The sequence below is a fragment of the Sarcophilus harrisii genome, chromosome 5 (genome assembly GCF_902635505.1).
Source record: "Sarcophilus harrisii chromosome 5, mSarHar1.11, whole genome shotgun sequence".
Lineage (NCBI taxonomy): Eukaryota > Metazoa > Chordata > Mammalia > Dasyuromorphia > Dasyuridae > Sarcophilus > Sarcophilus harrisii.
This window is the reverse complement of record NC_045430.1, coordinates 237446592-237466481: the sequence shown is the minus strand read 5'-3', so window position 1 is coordinate 237466481 and position 19890 is coordinate 237446592. Positions and strand designations below refer to the sequence as shown.

Sequence of the window (19890 nt, the reverse complement as noted above, 5' to 3'; positions counted from 1 at the left end):
GAACAATGGAGAGGTATAAGATAGGCATAAGTGCACTGCCACACACTACCAAAGAAAAATTATGCAAGAGAAATGGTGTAAAGAATGGAATTAGAGAAATGCATGAACAAAAAAAAAAGGTTTGAAACAGCCTTGGACCGAGAGTAAGGGACAGCCAATGGACGGTCTAGTAACACTTAACATCAGGACATCAAGATGAAGGCTCCCAGTTTTTTAGATGCACCAAAAGATGGAGAAGAAACTCCCAAGATGACAAGGTATGTATAGGTGACAATCTGCAATGCTGAAAGGGGCATCCAGATTGCAGAGCTCATAAATCTGCTGAAATATCAAAGGAAGAGTGCAAAAAACCCATGTATATAAATCTAGGAAGTTGGCTCAATGGGGCCGTGGGAACCATCTGAATCTCAGGGAAAGCACCTGTTTTATAATTAAGATAACATGACTGAGGAACCGCTGCCACCTGCTGACATTTGACCTAAATTGCAAGTTCTGTTCAGTTTGGGGTTTTTTGTTTTTAAATCAAAAGCAACCTATTCTAAAAATTAAAACTCTGAAATTCACCATTTGAAGGGTGAACAGCCATCTCTCCTGCATGTGGGAGGCCCACAAGCCTGGCTGGCCACCACCCCAGAAGCCCAATTTCCAAGGCTGGAGAATGGAGATGGGCTGCTAGGAAGCCCGGCAGCCTGTCTTGCAGATGGATGGGTGCTGTTTAACCAAATACTTGAGCGTACTGTGAAGAGAAGAGAGAGCCAAAGCAGTCGGTGAGGATGCCCACCAGTCGCAGCTGCAGCCTGCAAAAGCTGCAAATGGAACGGTCAGGTACGCAAGATGTTCTCTCTGAAGGCGGGCTAAGGGACATATCTGGTCAAGAACTGGCTCAGGGCCAAGCATGTCAAGTCCTGGGCTTGATCATAGGGTGAGAAGGGTCCTTTCTTGGATGTCACCTAATCTAGATCCCCTCATTTTACAAATAAACTAGGGCCAAGAAGAGCTAAATGGGTTTGCCGAAAAGTAGCTGGTTCTTGGTTGTATGGAACTGGGTCCCAGTGCTCTAAAAAAGGAGCAAAAAGAAAGAAAAGATGGTAATGAAGTAGGATTACAATCACTGCTAAGGTTCAAAGGGAAGACGGCCCTATCCTCTAGGCTTAATGCTTATATAGGATGAGGAGAAGTTGCCCCCATATTGTAAGAGAGATCTTTGGGAAAAAGGATTTTAAAGAACAAAGATCACCTCAGCTCTCTAGCTAAATGGGGAAGAAATACTTACAAAGTCCTCTTGGTGTATAAGGAAGTGATCTGGGGAGGAAGTATAGGGCTGCCTTGCTTCTGTGACTATGCAGGGAGTGGACAATAGAGCTTTTTAGATGATTATAAAAAAAATCTTTTTTAAAAAGTTTTTTAAACATACAGAATGGTCTCCAAATCTCTACAATCATAAGCCTCTGTCACAGGTATTCTTAACTTTAACTGACATTTAGGAGCTTGTTTTATTATTATTCTAGTTAACTTTCAACGTAATTTATTTCCTTTGTAACCTTATGTGTTATATTTTATACATTTTAAAACATAATTCTGAGAATGGATCCAAAGGTTTAATAAACAGGCTTCCCATCAGGCCTATGCCCACTAAAAAAATTAAAAATCCCCTAACAAATGTGCTAGAAAAAGACTACAAATGGAAGCTGGGGGGTTTGTGAGTCAGTCACCTTCAAACATACCCAAAAGCAGAGTTATATAGTGACCATAACAACATATCCTACATAGTCTGTGGCTAGCTGATTTTGCTATGCTAAGCAGAGCTTCTTAAACTTTTTCCACTGATGATGCTTTTTTGTCAGAAATTTTTATGTGACTCCAGGTATACAGATCAAATATTTAATGAATTAATTAATTAAATTTAATCATTAAATAAATCATTATTTCACAATCCCCACAGTTAGGGCACCTTATATGGGGTTGTGACTCACAGTTTAAGAAGCCGGGTGTTAGAGGACCCATTCTACTCATATGCCCAAATACAGGATGAGAACTTTCAAAAAAATATTTATACTTTTGAAGACCCAGCGGGGACATTCCAATTTTATTTTAGGAGATAAAGATTTCATCTCTACTTCCTCCACAAGATTTACAACTTCTGTAAAGTCCTTTGCAATTGGGCTCTAGATGATTTCTCCAGGGTTATTTTATATTGTTTTCCCTTAGACACACTCTAGCTTCATCTGAACCGTTTTGCAAGTCCTTCCCAAACTTGGCTTTCTGTCTCCTGTTTCTCCCCCTTTCTAGGATTCAATTTATCTCCCTCCACACCCCCTATGCTTGAAATGCTCTCCCTCCTGACCTCTGCCTTCTAGAAACTTAATTTCCTTACAGGAAATCTTTCTTGATTTCCTTGAGTTGTTAATGCTCCCTCCTTTCATATTGTATTTCTTTATAACAAGATGATGGCTGGATGGGACCTTGGAAGTCATTTGGTCTAACTTGTTCATCTTACAAGTAAGAAAACTGAGACCAAAGAAGTGACCAAGGACAAACAGGTAGTGAGTGTCACAGGTAAGATCTGGCTCCAGAGCCTCCCAGGCCGCTTTCTAATGGATCATTCAGAACCTAATATCCTGAATGACAGAAACAGTTCAGTTTTGGTCCAAGTATCTCCAGCTTTTACTACGGTGCTTCTAGAATTGAACTGCATTTATTTCCCATCTCCTCCTGTCCCCTCTGGCTCCTTAAACTCTGCCAATATTGATGCTGTTTTCACTTGTCCTCCCCAAAGTTTTGTGCACCTCATGGAATTCAATTTGGCATCTTCTCTGATTCCCTCCAAGGGCTTCTGGGACTCATACCACCTCATGAAGCCTTCTTGGCTTCACACACAGGAGGCAATGATTTTTCTCACCTCCCAATGACCTACAAATATCTCTTGGCACAAAATCTATGAGTGTTTAATATCACAGTTAGCAAAAAGTTTAAATATGCAGGACTTTACCTTCTCTAAACAAACTGCATTTCAGTATGTTGGATGACTGTAAAATAAAATCCTATTTATCTAGAATACATGAGAAATTAAGTTTTCTTTAAGGTTCATTAAGATACAAATCCATAACCTACATTTATTTCTAAGAACTGGAAGAAGGCTATCTTTCCAAAAAACCAGAAAAAGAAAACATATTATAATCAGACCCAATTTTATATTTATTTTTACAATACAGAATGTAGTCAGGATCTATACCTGTACTACTTTGAAGGTCAATGGCATGAGCATCAATTATCACTGTTTGATAGATACTATGAAAAATGCTGGTAGTTTCAGTTCTTTTTCAATCTAGATAAAGATGAGCTTGCTATATCATGGTATAGGCTTTACATATTTCTAATGCATGCCTGATTTTTCATTGTTGCTTCTACCTCAAAAGAAGGGAAAAGGTGCCTAAAACGGTGCTCTCCATACAGAAGGACTTATCACCATTTGAAAAGGAAGAGATACATTCCTGATTAAAACCTGTCCTAAATTCCTTTCCACAACTCAAGGGTTTTGTTCCTCCTCAGAAAACTGCTTCTTTGTCTTTAAAATTCTAAATATAGAGAGTTTTAATTAATAAAACATCAAAAGTGAAAAACAATTACAAAGAGAGCAACTAACAAACTCCAAACAAAGAAAAAGTGGAAAAATTTGTTCTAAACTCACTAAAACAAGGTACTTACTATCTCTTTTTAACCAATTTTCTTAAATCAACTCAATGAATTCACTAAATTGTAACTAATTTCAAGGGTTTTGTTTTGGAGTGTAGATTTGTAATGGGACTGGTATAGGGAACTTCTGATGAAGAAGCTTCTTCCACTTAGGAAGTTTCTGCCACTTAGGAGCATCAGCAATTTATCTGTAATTTATAATTTTAGAAAGTTGCCTATGGAATGGGAGGAAGTGAAGAAAGAAAAAATGAGAAGAAAAGATAGGAAGGAAGGGAAAAGGGGAGAGACAGAGACAAACAAGGAGGGAGGGAGGGAAAGAAGGGGGGGGGGAGAGAAAAAGAAGATAGGGGAAATGGGGAAAAAAAAGAAGGGAGAAGGAAAGAAGAAAAATTTGTGTTGGATTTTTTTTTTGGCCCACTTTCCCTCTTTCTCTCTTACTTTACTGCAACCCCCTTCTCCTACTCCAGGACAGAGATAAATATTTTTTCAAAAACAAGAGGCCAAAAGTATGCTCACCCTACCCTACATCTCCTTTAAGCTCTGCTCCTTTTTCAAACAACACAGAAAAGAGATGCGAGAAAATTTTGTAGGGTTTATTTTCCTTTCACAATTACAATTCCATCCAGAAATAAAGAAACCCTACAACCAAATACACTGTGTAAGGAAACAGACTTAAAAAAAAAAATCAACGAATTCCGTGAATGAAATGATTTTTATTATTACTTCATATTAAATTTATATTTTATCTGGAGAGTTTCTATTGTCTTTTTTCTGAAACCCTCAATTTAACTAATCCATTTAGTGGCTATCTCATTTCAGATTACCACAAACAGCGAATAATACCTTTAAGAGAGTTTTGTTTAATATATGGAATAGTGACCTAGCAGCTGAATAACCAAGCTCCTTGGTTATGTGATTGTCACAGGGATCCTCTTGGCCTATTTGTTATGAGGCTTGGATCTAGTGCCTGTCTGCCGCAGGATCACACTAGAACTGAGTGACCAAAGGCAAATCAGCTTGCCTATCCCAGCCTCCACTGGCTCACTTATGAAAGGGACAAAATGTCCTTTGTATTGTCTATCCTAGAGGTTACTTCAAGTATATGAAATCCAAAGAAAACTACAGAGCTACAACAGTGAAAGCTTATTCCTAACTTCATGTGCAAGAAGATACTCTTCGCTTCTGCAGTCTCTCTTGTGGGAATGTTGTGAGCATCTATGAGGCAGTGAGTGGTAAAATGGCTCCTATGATCCTTAGAGTAAAGAATGCACCATTTTTTATTTTCAAAAAAGTTCAGCTTTGTTACTACCACCCCCAAAGCTCCCTAACCACTCCCAAGGTATAATAACATTGTACTTTAGCAGATAAGTATCTTGGTCATGCCTAAAAGAAATAAAATTTTATTAGGGGGAAAAATATTGTAAAATATTTCTATCACTATACCCACTAATTAACTTCTCAATTAGCTACCAAGGAAATGCACACACCAAATGAGCCTTTTTCCAAAGGCTGGATTAGAGCAATGAACCTTTAAAAATAAAACTTTCTAAATGGGAGACGCAATAGGCCTTGTGAAATGTCATCCCTTAATAGCTCCCCCCTTTCTCTGGGTACGCACCCAAGGTTCAGGTGTTTGAGTTTCTGGAGGCTGCTGATCTGCGTGGGCAGCTCTTCAATTTGGTTATTGAAAAAGTTCAGCACTTCCAGATTCTTCAGTTCTGCCACGTTTGGAGGCACAGCTGTGGAAACAAAATGTTGAGCGTGAACACAGAAACCTGACTCCCAGCAAGGATGCCAGCAACACATTTTAAAAAAAAAAAAAAAAAAAAGAAAGAGATGTGACTCCAGAGTGACCATCTCTTTCGCATGTAACTGTCTGTTACCATCATTTCTGCCTGTGCATCCTCCAAGAAATAATCTCCCACTTAGAAGCAGTGCAAATATCCATTCTTGCAAAATATGCTTAACATAGATGGCGTAGAAGAGATAGGGAGGAAGGGACAGAAAAATGCAAAAAAACACAAGTGTACTGCTGTGCCAGAAATACAGAGCCAGCTGAATGAACACTCGGGATCCTTGTACAAGCATACTTTTTATCTCTTCTCTAATGATTTTTTTTTTTTTTTTTAAACGTAAGGGCTTTCCTAAAAAGAAAGAGCAGAAGCCCAAATCCCCTTCTGGGAGGATGATCCATGCATCTGACTATTTAAATAATCTAACATCAGAATAGCTATCTGCTTAACATTTCACTAAATCACAACAATTTAAGTTCCATCTTAAATGATGAACCATTCAACCAGGCCAGTTTTCTGATTTTCTCCTGGGTAAAAGATTATAATCAATATACACAAAAAAAGGTTACATCAGATTAGCAACAGATCAATGCATGGTTATTATCTAGAAATATGAAAAACCAACTCAGCAGCACGATATGAATGCTATTGTGCCGATCAAAGGTCTCAGGAAAACACTAAGGACCTGAAGGGTACATTTTGAATACAGATTAAAAAATTTTTTTTTAAAAATCAACTACAAAGATGCTTACAAATAATAACAAAGAACAATCAGGATAATAAAGGCTGACATTTTAAGGTTTATTGAGTATTTTACACATGTTATCTCTAATGTTTATAACTCAGTGAGAACAATCCTACTATTATTTTGATTTTTGAAGACTCAAAAAGATTCTTCTGGAGTCACATAGTTAATGACCTTCCAGGGTTACACAGCTCAATAAATGTTTGAGACAAGATTTGAAATGAATTTTTCCTGATTCTAAGTCCAGCAACAGCACCTTACCAATGAATAAATGAACTAGTTATTTGTCCTGGTGGTCAAATCAAGTGAAATCAAGAATTTCTGGCCTCATTCCCACCTATGCATTAGTATTCATGAAGCCTCCATAAATGGACATGAAAGTGTGAAAGCTGCCTGTGCTACTATAGTGAGTTTAAAAAAAAAAAAAAAAGTGACTAACTACAAATTGAGAGAGACAGACAGAGAAAGAGAGAAAGACAGAAAGAGAGATAAAATGACAGAGAGTCAGAGAATTCCAAAGAAGAAACCAGTAATTGGCATTATTGAGAAGTTCTCACTAGCCCGTCCATACTTAGCATAGTCCCAGTAGGAATAAAATTCAAGGTGGTGAAGCACTTGGGGTGTAAAGTATAACACCAGAACTTTCTATAACTTTCATTTTCATGAACTCACATATTCATGGTCTGGTTTCTTTTAGAGGGTGAAAAGGTTTGGTAGAAGGAAAGGGGATGTCTGTCTTTGGCACCCAAAACTACAGAAGAACTTGAATCAGTGTGGTATTAACTACACAAAAAGAAAAGGAAGATCGTGTTTTCGGAAGCCAATGGCCCAATTCTGGATTTTGTTCCTGACATAGCTGGTGCCTGACTTGGTCAGTTTTAATGGAAAATCTAGGGGGTTGGGAGGCGCTATTTCAAATCTTGATTTGATATTTTTTATATTTTTATATTATTGACTCTGTCAATAATATAACTCAAAGCATCATTTGGGATGTGGCCAAAGTAACAAAGAAGCCCATAGGATACAATTTCCTTCACTTTGTGATAACTCACCACAACAAAGCTAAATTATTAGAACAATATTTAATTGCAAGCTTTGTATAAATTAGGCACTTAATAAATGTATGTCAGCTGAGTAGCTTCATTATCTAATCTATTAACAAGAAATTATCTAATATACATGTTTTTAAAAAGCCCTCTGAAGTACTGTACCAAAGATCTCCTACTATGTGCTATGTGTCCTTTAGCTATTACTTAAACTATCTTTTACAGCACTCCTATTAGTGTTAAGAACAATAAGGAAAGTTAGTGAAACCAAAAGAAAATGATGATCTCTATTTAGCCACAAACCAAGAATAATGCAGCCAGAATCACTGCTGTTTTCCAAAAGTCCCTCTGCCAATACAATTAAATGCTGGTCTGAAGGTATTGCCTTTTTTTGACAGGATGAGAGATTATTTCACTCTCCTTGCTAAATCAGTCCAATTTAAACCACAAATTATGCTAAATGTGATTTAGGGCTTTGTTTTGTGGACACAAACAATAACCCTCCATTCAATTTACTAGAGCACGCCTAGCCATTTGGAATGCAAAGGAATTGTGTGCTCAGGATTTCATTTCATCTGTAAAGAAACTCTTTCCCCCAGACCACAGGACCAACACAATATTCTGTCCCAATTATGAAATGTATTTCTTAGCCACCATAAAAAGTCAAACGATGTTAATCTTCAGGCTTGAATTTTATAAGTATTATTTTCATAAGTAGCAATGCCTTAACAAACCTATCCTTGCTCAGTCACGTCTGACTCTTGGTGACCCTATTTGGGATTTTCTTGGCAAAGACACTGGAAAGGTTGCCATTTCCTTCTCCACCCCATTTTACAGATGAGAAAACTGAGGCCAACAGGATTAAATAACTTGGGCAGGGTTTCACAGCTAGTGTCTGAGGTCACTTAGACACTCCACGTCCACGTGTCCAAAGTCATAGAGGTATGTGGTAGAACCAAGGCTCTTCTAACTCCAAGTTCTTTCTAATCACCAGAAATCATTCTGATAATTTTCCTTCAAGGCTCAATTCAAGTATGACCCCTACCATGTAACCAAGCTATTAGCATGATTCTCTCTTCCCTTCTCCCCACAAAAATTCTAAGAGCATTCTGAACTTTCCTCATCTTTTTTCACCACAATTTTTGTATTATGTTTCTGTGTGTGTGTGTGTGTGTGTGTGTATCTCACATCCCTTCAGTAGAATGTACGCTCCCAGAGGATGCAGACTATTTTGTTTCTCTCTTGTTATGCACAGTGCCTTGCACAAAATGGACATTGATATATGACTACTGAGGTGAATTAGTAGAAAGTATTATGAAAGGGAAGATGAGAAATAATTATGTGTTTTAAAAGCAAGGAACAGAAACTGTATGGCATTAGATGTAATTTAGACAAAATCTGGCTTTGTCTACAGAAAGGCAGGCGGTTCACAGATATGTATCACATAAATAAAAAAAATGGAGTTTGTCTAATTTTGACATGAGCTTTTATAAAGATTACTGTGAAAATCTGGTGCTGATAATCTGAAGATGTTTCTAGAATATGCAAGAAAAAAATTATCAAGAAGAAAAACCGTTAAGGAAAATGGCACAAATCACTGTTCAAATGTAAACTTTACACAGAGAATTCATTTGGAAATAAATGTCCCCAGCAGCTGATTCGGTGTTTGTTTCTGTACCAAAAGGTATATGAAGCTATTGGACACGAAGCAGTGAGACAAAAAATTGGTTCACTCCCTAAAACAAGTGAGTTAAACCCAAGTCATGGAATGGACAATATTTTTTAAATGGAATATGGGCGCAAAGCACACAATACATTTTTCTTGCTGCTCTCACTACCTGGCCACTGGAGAATAATCTCTCTCGATACAGAGGAGAAAGGCCTGTCCTGGTTGTCATGTTATTTTTGGAGGTGATTTAGATATAGAAGAAGGTGACTTATACCATGCCACATACCATGATTCAACTTACCAAACATTTTAAAAATATCTCTTAAGAAAAAGTGTATGCTATGTACCTGAGACAGAAAGAAAAATGGTACATCACCCACCCTGAAGGAACTTATATTCTACTACAAGGTGGGATAGAGACACAAATGAAAACACAAGAGAAATCCAGACATGAGAATTAAGACATTTTTCCATGAGAAGAATCCGAGAAGGCTTCACGGTAAGATGATACATGAGCCACTGAGGATCACATACCATGACTTGGTAGGTAACTGCTACAGATGGCCATCTGCATCATAAAACCTTTGGATCTCAGTGGCATCCAAGTTTTGTCTCCTGTTTATTTTAGGTCTAAAATGTCATATCTGAGAATCAAATCTTGACACTACTTCTGAAGTCTATTATACATTAAGTATGGTATGATAATTCTTGGAGATTCTTCATAGGCAAAGAAGCACAAACACTAGGAGAGGGAGAATGGGGCTGCCTAGTCCCCTATCCCATGCGTTCTCTGAGTCACGAAGCTTCAATACAACCAGTCTATGGGTCAGCCTGGTGACTGAGAACTTGTGGTCCAAAAGGAAAAAACTCTGACCCTAATATCCTTTACTATCTCCAAATAAAACATTTCTTCTTTCACAGGATGTTTTGTAACCCCAGCACTCGGCACAGTTCCTAACAATAGCCAATGCTTAATAAATGCTTATTGATTGAGACTGATTATGAGTTATAAATCAATCAATTATGTTTTAAAGATATGCTTAGATTTTATGCTTAGCAAATATGCTAAGAAATGTCCAATAGAGCAGAGACTGTAAAATCAATGAGTAAAATTATAAAGAACGCTTTATCCAATCCTGCCATGCTCCCTAAACAGTGCACTTTTATTACAAAAAAGGTGGAAAGCTTTTGTTCCCCATTCTGAAAGGATGAAGTTTGAGAATTAAAAAATGATAGGAACAATCACAAATATTACGCTCCAAAGTCTGGGAGATTTTAAATTAGACCTGATGAAAACTCATTTTTGTAATCCATTTACAAAGGAAGGAAGGAAGACTTAAAGAGTAAAATAGAATGCTCAAATTGTTATTTTTTAAAAATAATTTATCCATTCCTCAGAAACCATCTATCTAGCCAAATTCTTTCATTTAACATTTGAGAAACTGAGGCTTAAGTGGATTGCCCAGAGTCATACAAGTTATAAACTGGATTTCAGGATTATGGACTCAAATCCTCTGTTCTTTCCACACTTCTTTGCTTAAAGAGGCATCATCAAATTAAAACCTAACATATAATTTGCACAGTGCCTGGCACACAATAAGTGCTCAATAAATGATACTGACTTACTGATTCACAAAAGGCACTGTCAAAGTCCTCTAACAAGACAACATTTTACTGACCATCTCTGGAAGTTGCCTGTTGAGTTTGGCTGTTGGTAGAATTTTTTTCTTTGAATCAGATTTGTACTTCCAATGGTACAGGGAACACTTCCATGACTGGAAACCACGTCTGTGTCTACCCCCTGTTCTGCAACTTAGAGAATTGCCTAGAGTCCTGAGAGGTTCCATGACTGCCAAAGTCTCATGGCATTTATGTATCAAGAGCTCTTTCTGACTCTTAACTTCAGCTCCCTTCATTATGCCACAAGGATGAGAAATAAATATTCCATGTGGTTAACATACTCACTCTTACATTTCTATTTCCAAGGCCCTGGCTACTGAAAATAACCATTTTTCAGATCAAATTCTGCTTTCACAGTCACTTGTAGAGAAACCAAGTAGATGCCAGCAAGAATGCAGCAAACACTGAAGAAAAGTCATGAAAAAAGCCCAGATTTGTTGAATCCAAATCAGTCACTTAGCAGCAAATTCATCATAGCCAACTGCTGTCACATTATGAGGTGGCACTCATTCACCAAGCCATGTGGCAGCTCTGAGGAAGGATGGGTAACAGCAGTGGCAAACAGGCTAACTTGGCACCCAGCAAAGTGGGGAGCTGTTTGAGAGAAGGCATCCTGCAGCCTGTGAGGCAGAGGGCCCAAGCTGCAGAGAGGCGGGCCCGAACGGCAGCAAGCTGCTAAGAGGACAGACGTGGCGTGAGGGCAAGATGGGTACTAAGGCAGGGCTGGTGGGCATGACTTTATACCTACAGGAGAATGTCCTCTTCAAATGGCAAAGGATATTCACAGGTCAGGCGGCTTCAAGTCTATGCTGTCTCTTAAAAACGGCAACCCCTCATGCTAAGAAGTCAGAAGCCGTACTGATGCGGCAGGGTACCAGGGGCAGGTGAATCCCACATGCTGCTCCAAGAGAGGAGCAGGGCACCTTTCAGCCACACAGTATAAGCAAGGTTCCCCCTTCAGGTTCAAGGATCACTGAATCAAAAATCTGGAAGTGAAAGAGACTTTGGAGATCGAGTCCCAAAGGGTCAAACGCTGACCTCCCTGGCTGCCCCTAAGTCCCAGCTAAAGTCTCACCACTTAATGAAGCCTTCCTCAGCCTCCCTTCATTTTACTGCCTTCCCTCTGTTATTTCCTATGTAGCTTGTTGTGATTTGATTTATTTTCATGCCTCCCCCATTAGATTAAAAGCTCTTTTGCCTCTTTTTGTATCCCTACCACTTAGCACAGTAGCTACTTAATAAATGTTTACTGACTGACTACCCTGGAACACTCCAGAATGTGGCTTGAACCAGATTTTAAAAATTATTGGAAAACATTTTATAAAATAAATCAAAGTAAAATAGAACATAAGTAATGTTAATATACCATTGTCCAAGTCAAAAGGTGGCCCACAGGAATTCTTATGTATGGTTTAGTAGCCCCATTTCTATTTGAGTTTGACAACACAAATCTAATCCAACTTTATCATTTTAAAAAATGATGAGGAAACATAGATAAGGAAATGGAGGCCCAGATGGTAAGGTTCTTTTTTTTTTTTTTTTTTTTTTTTTTTAATTTAATAGCCTTTTATTTACAGGATATATACATGGGTAACTTTACAGCATTAACAATTGCCAAACCTCTTGTTCCAATTTTTCACCTCTTACCCCCCCCCCTCCCCTAAATGGCAGGATGACCAGTAGATGTTAAATATATTAAAATATAACTTAGATACACAATAAGTATACATGACCAAAACATTATTTTGCTGTACAAAAAGAATCAGACTCTGAATTATTGTACAATTAGCTTGTGAAGGAAATCAAAAATGCAGGTGTGCATAAATATAGGGATTGGGAATTCAATGTAATGGTTTTTAGTCATCTCCCAGAGTTCTTTTTCTGGGTATAGCTAGTTCAGTTCATTACTGCTCCATTAGAAATGATTTGGTTGATCTCGTTGCTGAGGATGGCCTGATCCATCAGAACTGGTCATCATCTAGTATTGTTGTTGAAGTATATAATGATCTCCTGGTCCTGCTCATTTCACTCAGCATCAGTTCGTGTAAGTCTCTCCAGGCCTTTCTGAAATCATCCTGTTGGTCATTTCTTACAGAACAGTAATATTCCATAATTTTCATATACCACAATTTATTCAGCCATTCTCCAACTGATGGACATCCATTCAGTTTCCAGTTTCTAGCCACTACAAAAAGGGCTGCCACAAACATTCGTGCACATACAGGTCCCTTTCCCTTCTTTATAATCTCTTTGGGATATAATCCCAGTAGTAACACTGCTGGATCAAAGGGTATGCACAGTTTGATAACTTTTTGAGCATAGTTCCAAACTACTCTCCAAAATGGTTGGATTCGTTCACAACTCCACCAACAATGCATCAATGTCCCAGTTTTCCCGCATCCCCTCCAACAATCATCATTATTTTTTCCTGTCATCTTAGCCAATCTGACAGGTGTGTAGTGGTATCTTAGAGTTGTCTTAATTTGCATTTCTCTGATTAATAATGACTTGGAGCATCTTTTCATATGACTAGAAATAGTTTCAATTTCTTCATCTGAGAATTGTCTGTTCATATCCTTTGACCATTTTTCAATTGGAGAATGGCTTGATTTTTTATAAATTAGAGTTAATTCTCTATATATTTTGGAAATGAGGCCTTTATCAGAACCTTTGACTGTAAAAATATTTTCCCAGTTTATTGCTTCCCTTCTAATCTTGTCTGCATTAGTTTTGTTTGTACAAAAACTTTTCAGTTTGGTATAATCGATTTTCTATTTTGTGATCAGTAATGATCTCTAGTTCTGCTTTGGTCATAAAGACCTTCCCCTTCCACAGGTCTGAGAGGTAAACTATCCTATGTTCCTCTAATTTATTAATAATTTCATTCTTTATGCCTAGGTCATGAACCCATTTTGACCTTATCTTGGTGTACGGCGTTAAGTATGGATCAATGCCTAGTTTCTGCCATATTAGTTTCCAATTTTCCCAGCAATTTTTATCAAACAGTAAGTTCTTATCCCAAAAGCTGGGATCTTTGGGTTTGTCAAAGACTAGGTTGCTATATTTGTTGACTGTTTTATCCCTTGAACCCAATCTATTCCACTGATCAACTAATCTATTCCTTAGCCAATACCAAATAGTTTTGGTAACTGCTGCTCTATAATATAATTTTAGATCTGGTACAGCTAAGCCACCCAGATGGTAAGGTTCAAGGGCAAGATTTGAACCCAAGGTTTCTTATTCCAGTGTCAGTGCTCAGTACACAAATCTATACAGGGCTTAGGAGTGGTCTAGAATCAACCCTGGAAAAGGACCATAATCCCAATCATTACTAAGAAAAAGTAGGGAAAGAATATCCTTGAGTAGAGTAAATTCAAGGAGAGGGGCAAAGTCTCATTATACAACAGTTTTATGCAATATGTACTGACTGTCCAACACTAAGTAATATTGTACATTTTTAAAATTACGTGCTAATTATGTAGATGCCAATCATTTGAGCAAATTAGAAATTTTAGCCATGAATACCTTAAACATGCATATCCCCCAAGGTTCTACTCTTGGGCCTCTTCTCATTCTAAGTTTCCTCCCCTAAGAGACCTCTTCTGCTCCCAGGGCCTCAATTATCACATCTCTACAGATTAGACTAAAATCCGTGTGCATCCCCAACCACTTCCCAGTCCTCTATTTACAACCCCATCTGCTGAACATTCCCCTCAATGGCCTATCTCTATGTCGAAAGTGACACTCTCTGTCATGTACCCCAGCAGATCTGCCCCTCCTTCCTTCTCCTACTGAAGGCAGTGCCCACTCCCCAATCGCCCACGATATGCCATCACCAACTCTCCCATTTTCAGTTTAACTCCATTATTTCAACACTTCCCAAGTCACATTCATTCTATCTTTGCAATACCTGTTTCACTGATCCCCTTTTGGGTCCATTACCACTAGTAATCAATTGCCTCAGTTTTTTTCGCCCGGACTGCTGTGACAGACTCCCTCCCTTCCCCATTGCATACTTCACACTAAGACATCGATCTGCTCATATGCCCCTTCTCCAAGCTAAGGCTTGTCTTAGGAGTTTCTATGGTCTCTCTTGACCTTAAGATTCTACAATCTGCAATCCAGGACTCCTTCCACTATGCAGAACTGATTCATTAGACAATATTTTGTAGCAGGTGATGGTGACTCTTATTTTTAACTTGTAACTTTGCTGCTCTATCAAAAAAAAAAAAAAAAAAAACTTGAGTTTGATCTTGTCTGCTTCAAAAGTTGCTTTCCTGTCAGGACCTAAGAGAAGCAATTCAAGTCACATGACCAGTGAGCAAATTCCCAAGGACATCAGTTATACTCAAATGACAGACTGAATTTCCATCTTTTCTAGAGAGAATTCATCTTAGATGAAATCTTCAGTCCAGAGAGGTCATGTTAGCCCAATGGTTTAATGCTAGTACAGTTTCAATGAATTACATACACAGAATACAGATATCATTATTTATATACACAGATAAGCGTTTGAGTGCTTTAGGTATCAGGTATGGATATATACAGGGAGAAACATTTTCTTTCAAATTAGTTCTATTTTTTGCAATCTTACTTTATAAAGCCATAATCTCTGATAGCTCATGCTTCTACAGTCCTAAGGATGTATAATATAAAAGAAAGGTTCTGAATACACACACACATACACACACAAATAAATATATATGTACATATATATATATATTTAGAATAGTAAATATAGAAAAAATATATGTTTAGAAAAGTATGTGTATACACACACACATATACACATACATACATATACACACACACAGAAAAAGAGGGAGAGAGAGGGGGGGGGACGACTTACTTAACCAACAACTGGAAAAGACTCGGGATAGCTCAACAAATGGTTATTTCATGCCATCAAGCAGCCACACTTACTTTTGAACAATCGGTAGGTTCTCTAGCATTTGAGGATTTTTGTTTGTTTTAAATTCAACAGTAGACAAGTGCTCTTGACCCTACAGATATCAAATAGCATGGAATGAGACAAAAGCAAAACCATCCAAATGTTACTCTCTCTAAACTGCCTTTACTATAGATACTCCAACACTTCCCACTGGCCATCTACTCCAAGCCTGCCTCATCACCACATGGACAGTGACCCTGGATTTCCGAGGACTGTGTCGGTCAGAATAGGCCTTGTCAGGTCCTTCACCTAGGCAGAGGCACAGAGTGTAGAGCCACTGTTTGAGGACTAGCCAAGGAAAGCCAGGCTCATCAAGAGAGCAGCACTGGGCCATGGAATGTACAGCCACATCACCTAGGGAGGTCACTCAGCAGTAACAGTCATTGCTACTGTAATATGGCTAATAGCTCACATGTAAGCCCTTTAAAGCTTGGAAAGTACTTTACATACATTATCAAATATAATCCTCATGACATCCCAGGAGAAGAGGGTATTATTGTTATCACTACTTTAAGGATAAGTCAAATAATGGTTAGAGAGATTAAGGTACTTTGTGAGGGTCACACAGCTGTTATTTGAGCCTGAATTTCAGGCCCCATCCTTGGGACTTAAAAGTCTCACTTATTACAATTTCTATATAGTTCCTTGTAATGAATGAACTTATAGCCCTAGTCTGAAGGTTCTTAAAATCCTAATTCCTCTCTGGCAGCAGAGAACCAATATTAAACTAACAAAGAATAAGCAGTATTAGGAAGACACTTGATATGCACCACTCACATTTGAAGTTCAAAGCACCACATTACTGTACAAATTCAGGCAGTTTTGGTATCTGGCTGCCTTTGAATTACAAGCAAGCAAGAAAGTGAAATGGAGACTCAGTTGACCAACAGCTAGTGAGGATCTGGGACTGAAAGAAAGCACTTAAATGTTTGTTGATTCTGAATCTGATAAATAGGAAAATTCATAGTATACCCATAAAGTTCTAGACTGCAAAACTAGATTCTGTCCATTTCTGGTCCAAGCTAAAAAGCACTGCCCTTTAATAGGGAGCCACATTAGCTGAGAAACATTACTCTGTTCACACAATAGAGTTAATGCCTGGCCTCATTATCTAGATGTCAATTCTCTTGGCAAATTAGGAATTTTATTCTTGAGCACCATTTTAATGATTATATGTAAAAAATTAGAGTCTTTTCACTGTCACATTCAAATAATTGTACTCTTCAGAATCTTTATAAGCAAAGAAAGGTCATAAGCATCTCAGAATGATTAATTAGCCTTGTTTTCAGACCAAATATACAAGGTGGGTAATGAACTAATTACACTGTGAGAATCTGAAGTTTGAAAGTACTGGGAAGATAACTATCTTTGTGGGTTTTATGGGATTTTCCCCCAAACAGTGATTAAAATAGTAAAGAGCAAAAGTGAGCAGTTATTTGAGGAGATATTAAAGTTTATTAAACTAGCTTCTCATTAAAATGGATCTACATATCTGCCATTTTAAAAATAAAACAACTAAATATCTAAGTCTCCAACTGACATGGCTAAAAAAATCCAACACTGTGAATAGCTTTATCTTTAAATAAGAAAATAAATGCTACTCTAAGCCAAGCTATCAACAAGTATTTATTGAACACCTACACATAAGCACTTAATGTATTTCATTATTGATTTAATTAAAACAAAACAGATCTGCTTAGAATTCTGCAGTTCTAGTCATTTTTAGCCACAAAAAGATATTCCTGATCTAATTCACAGAGGTTAAAAAAAAAAAAAAAAAGTTTCATTTTTCATTCATTCATCTAATATAAACTGAAGCCCACTCTACTTAAGACCCAGTGGCAAATACAAAAAAGAATTAAGTCTGTTCTCTGTCTTCATGAGGCTTCAAGTCTAGAAGCACTGGGAGAAAGAGGGAAGAAAACAGAAAAAATCATTAGGGAAAAAAATAAGGTAGATTGTCATTCAAAGGTAAAGTCATTAAGATAAATGTCCCCAAATTATAGAAGGTATATATGTGTGTTCAAATACATTCTAAAGATGTGGCAACAATGAGATCTGTGATTTCTCTGGAGCCAGAAGAAGGTTTATGCTCGTCCTCTCCTCAGCCAGAGTCCTGAAGCTCTCCAAACACTTTTAGGAACATACGGTTAAAATTACACTCCTGTGCTCCAATATGCTACTGTGCTAGCAAAGCAATACATCAAGAAAGAGCTTTAATTTGGAAGCAGGGTCTGAGGAAATGGTTTTGGATAGCTTAGGGAAGAAGTGACACCTACTGAAGGACAAACAGAAGGACAGACTTGCCTGGAGCCCTGAGAAGAATGCTTAACAGGTGGCATTTGCAGTATAAGAAGTACTCCAAGTTCAAAGCATTAATAAGAGAAAATAAATGTAGTTGGGGGAGAAAGAAAACTGGATTAAAGGAAAAGGAAGGAGGATCCAAACAGATTAGAATGGACAGTGGTTCATTCATTCTAAGAGGGAGGAAGATAGAACAAATATGCCTCATGACCTTGGGTGAGGAACTGAACATCCTAGATATTAATTTTCTCAAAGAGAAAATGACAACAGGAAGAATAGGGGGCCCAGGAGGTCCTTTCTAGCCCTAAATTTGTGATCCTGAGGCTTGACCTCTAACCTCTTCACTCTGAACGTTCATTCTACCCCCAGACTTCATATCCCGAGGCCTCTTTTCTGAGGCAGGTTCTTCTCAGGACCTTCACTTTTAAGGAGGAGGCTTTAGATGGTACATTATAGACAGGGGATGGAAATCCTGAGTTGAAATCTGGCTTTAAACATTTATTAGCTGTGTGATTCTGGGCAAGTCACATCACCTTGTCTGACTCAGTTTCCTCATCTGTAAAATGAAGTGGAGAAGGGAATGGCCAATCAGTGCAGTATCTTTGCCAAATGGGGTTTCCCAACGATCCAGAGTACAGATAACAGATCTCACTCCTCTCAGAAGACAGTGATGAGGGCAGAATGCTGCATAACTGTCAGATATGATCACTGTATTAGGGATTTTTTTCTTCACTATGGGGTTTGGTGGTGGGTTCTTTCTGGCTGACGTTCTCATCTGCCTGTTCTTTCCTGCTGCCCACAGAGCAAAGACCGCAGGTTACTTATACTTTAAGTACCACAGAGAGAGTCAGGGTCAGTGCCAATGAAGATCTCCCTGGCCCTTGGAGTCTGAGCACTGGCACTCTTGGAGCCAGAATCCCAGGCAGGGGGTGTCACTGCCAGCCCACCTGACATGGAAACCCACAGTAGCCAGAGCCTGAGAATGAAACCCAAGAGGGATTGTGGACCTGAAACTGAGACTGGGCTCTCTGGGCAGAGAGAAGCTATGAACTCAAGTCTTTTCCTTCCCCAGAGCCCGAGGTGGGGCAAAGTGAAGGGACTCATCTCTTAGGTGCTAGGAAGTAACTGTATATACGACACTGCCCAGACTGAAGGCCAGGTAAGCTGCTGAAATTCTACTTTCAGTACTCTTAGGGGAGAGTTTAGGCTGCCTGCAAATAGTTCGAGCCCTCACAGAGGATGCTCTCGCCAACTGTAGGGCGTGATACCCGATGCTCCGGTGCCACTTGGCCACTGACGGTCAGATCGGCTTTTACCAGGGAATATCCTGTTCAAAAGACATGACCACAAATATGTGGACTTGCTCCCATGTGCCATGGGAGGCCCAATCAGGATCATCTCCAGCTGACCTGTATCCATGGGTCAGAGTAAGAGCTGGAGGGTCAGTGGGAACAACAGTCCAGCAGTTGGGGTGATCTCTGAAGGTACTTGGCTGGGGAAGTGACTGTGTTTATGTCCCCCTATGTCACAGCCCTTAAGGCGAGGTCATGCCAGGTCAGAAGGCTCAGTGGCCTTGGATCCCAGGATGGTGAAGAAGGGAGCCTCTGGTGCCGAGGAGCCCAGGCCATGACTTCCCTCCTATCAGCTCTTTCACCACAATCTCTGCAGCCAAGGCTGGGACAGCAACGCCAATGGGCACTGGAGTAGGAGCTGCCCCACTGGCCTAAGGTTTGGGCAATGCCAGAGGCTGCAAGCGATCCAAAGTCATCTCCCAGAAGATCTCCCCTTCCTCCTCCAATCTTTTCCTCACTTCCTTTGCAGCCAAGAAAAATAAGAAGCAAAGCCATGAGACACAACAAATGCTCTGAAAGCGTATGCAACACTGCACCTCTGCAGTCCTCTTCCTCTCCAAGGAAAGGATGAGCCTCAAAGGCAAGATGACAAGATGCACTTGGGATGCAGGCATTCATGCTCCCTTTGGAAGAAGCAGAGATTTTGAATTTTTTTTC

The 19890-nt window shown here is 38.9% G+C and overlaps 1 protein-coding gene across 6 annotated transcripts in view; it reads right to left on the bottom strand.

The window, feature by feature from the left end:
• RSU1 (Ras suppressor protein 1) overlaps nucleotides 1–19890 on the bottom strand; it is a 220415-nt gene that overhangs the window by 161837 nt on the left and 38688 nt on the right. For all 6 annotated transcript variants that reach the window (XM_031939915.1, XM_031939916.1, XM_031939920.1 and 3 more), the window contains one exon: nucleotides 5312–5432. In XM_031939915.1, the coding sequence (XP_031795775.1) occupies nucleotides 5312–5432 (121 nt within the window). The remainder of the gene's footprint in view (nucleotides 1–5311; nucleotides 5433–19890) is intronic.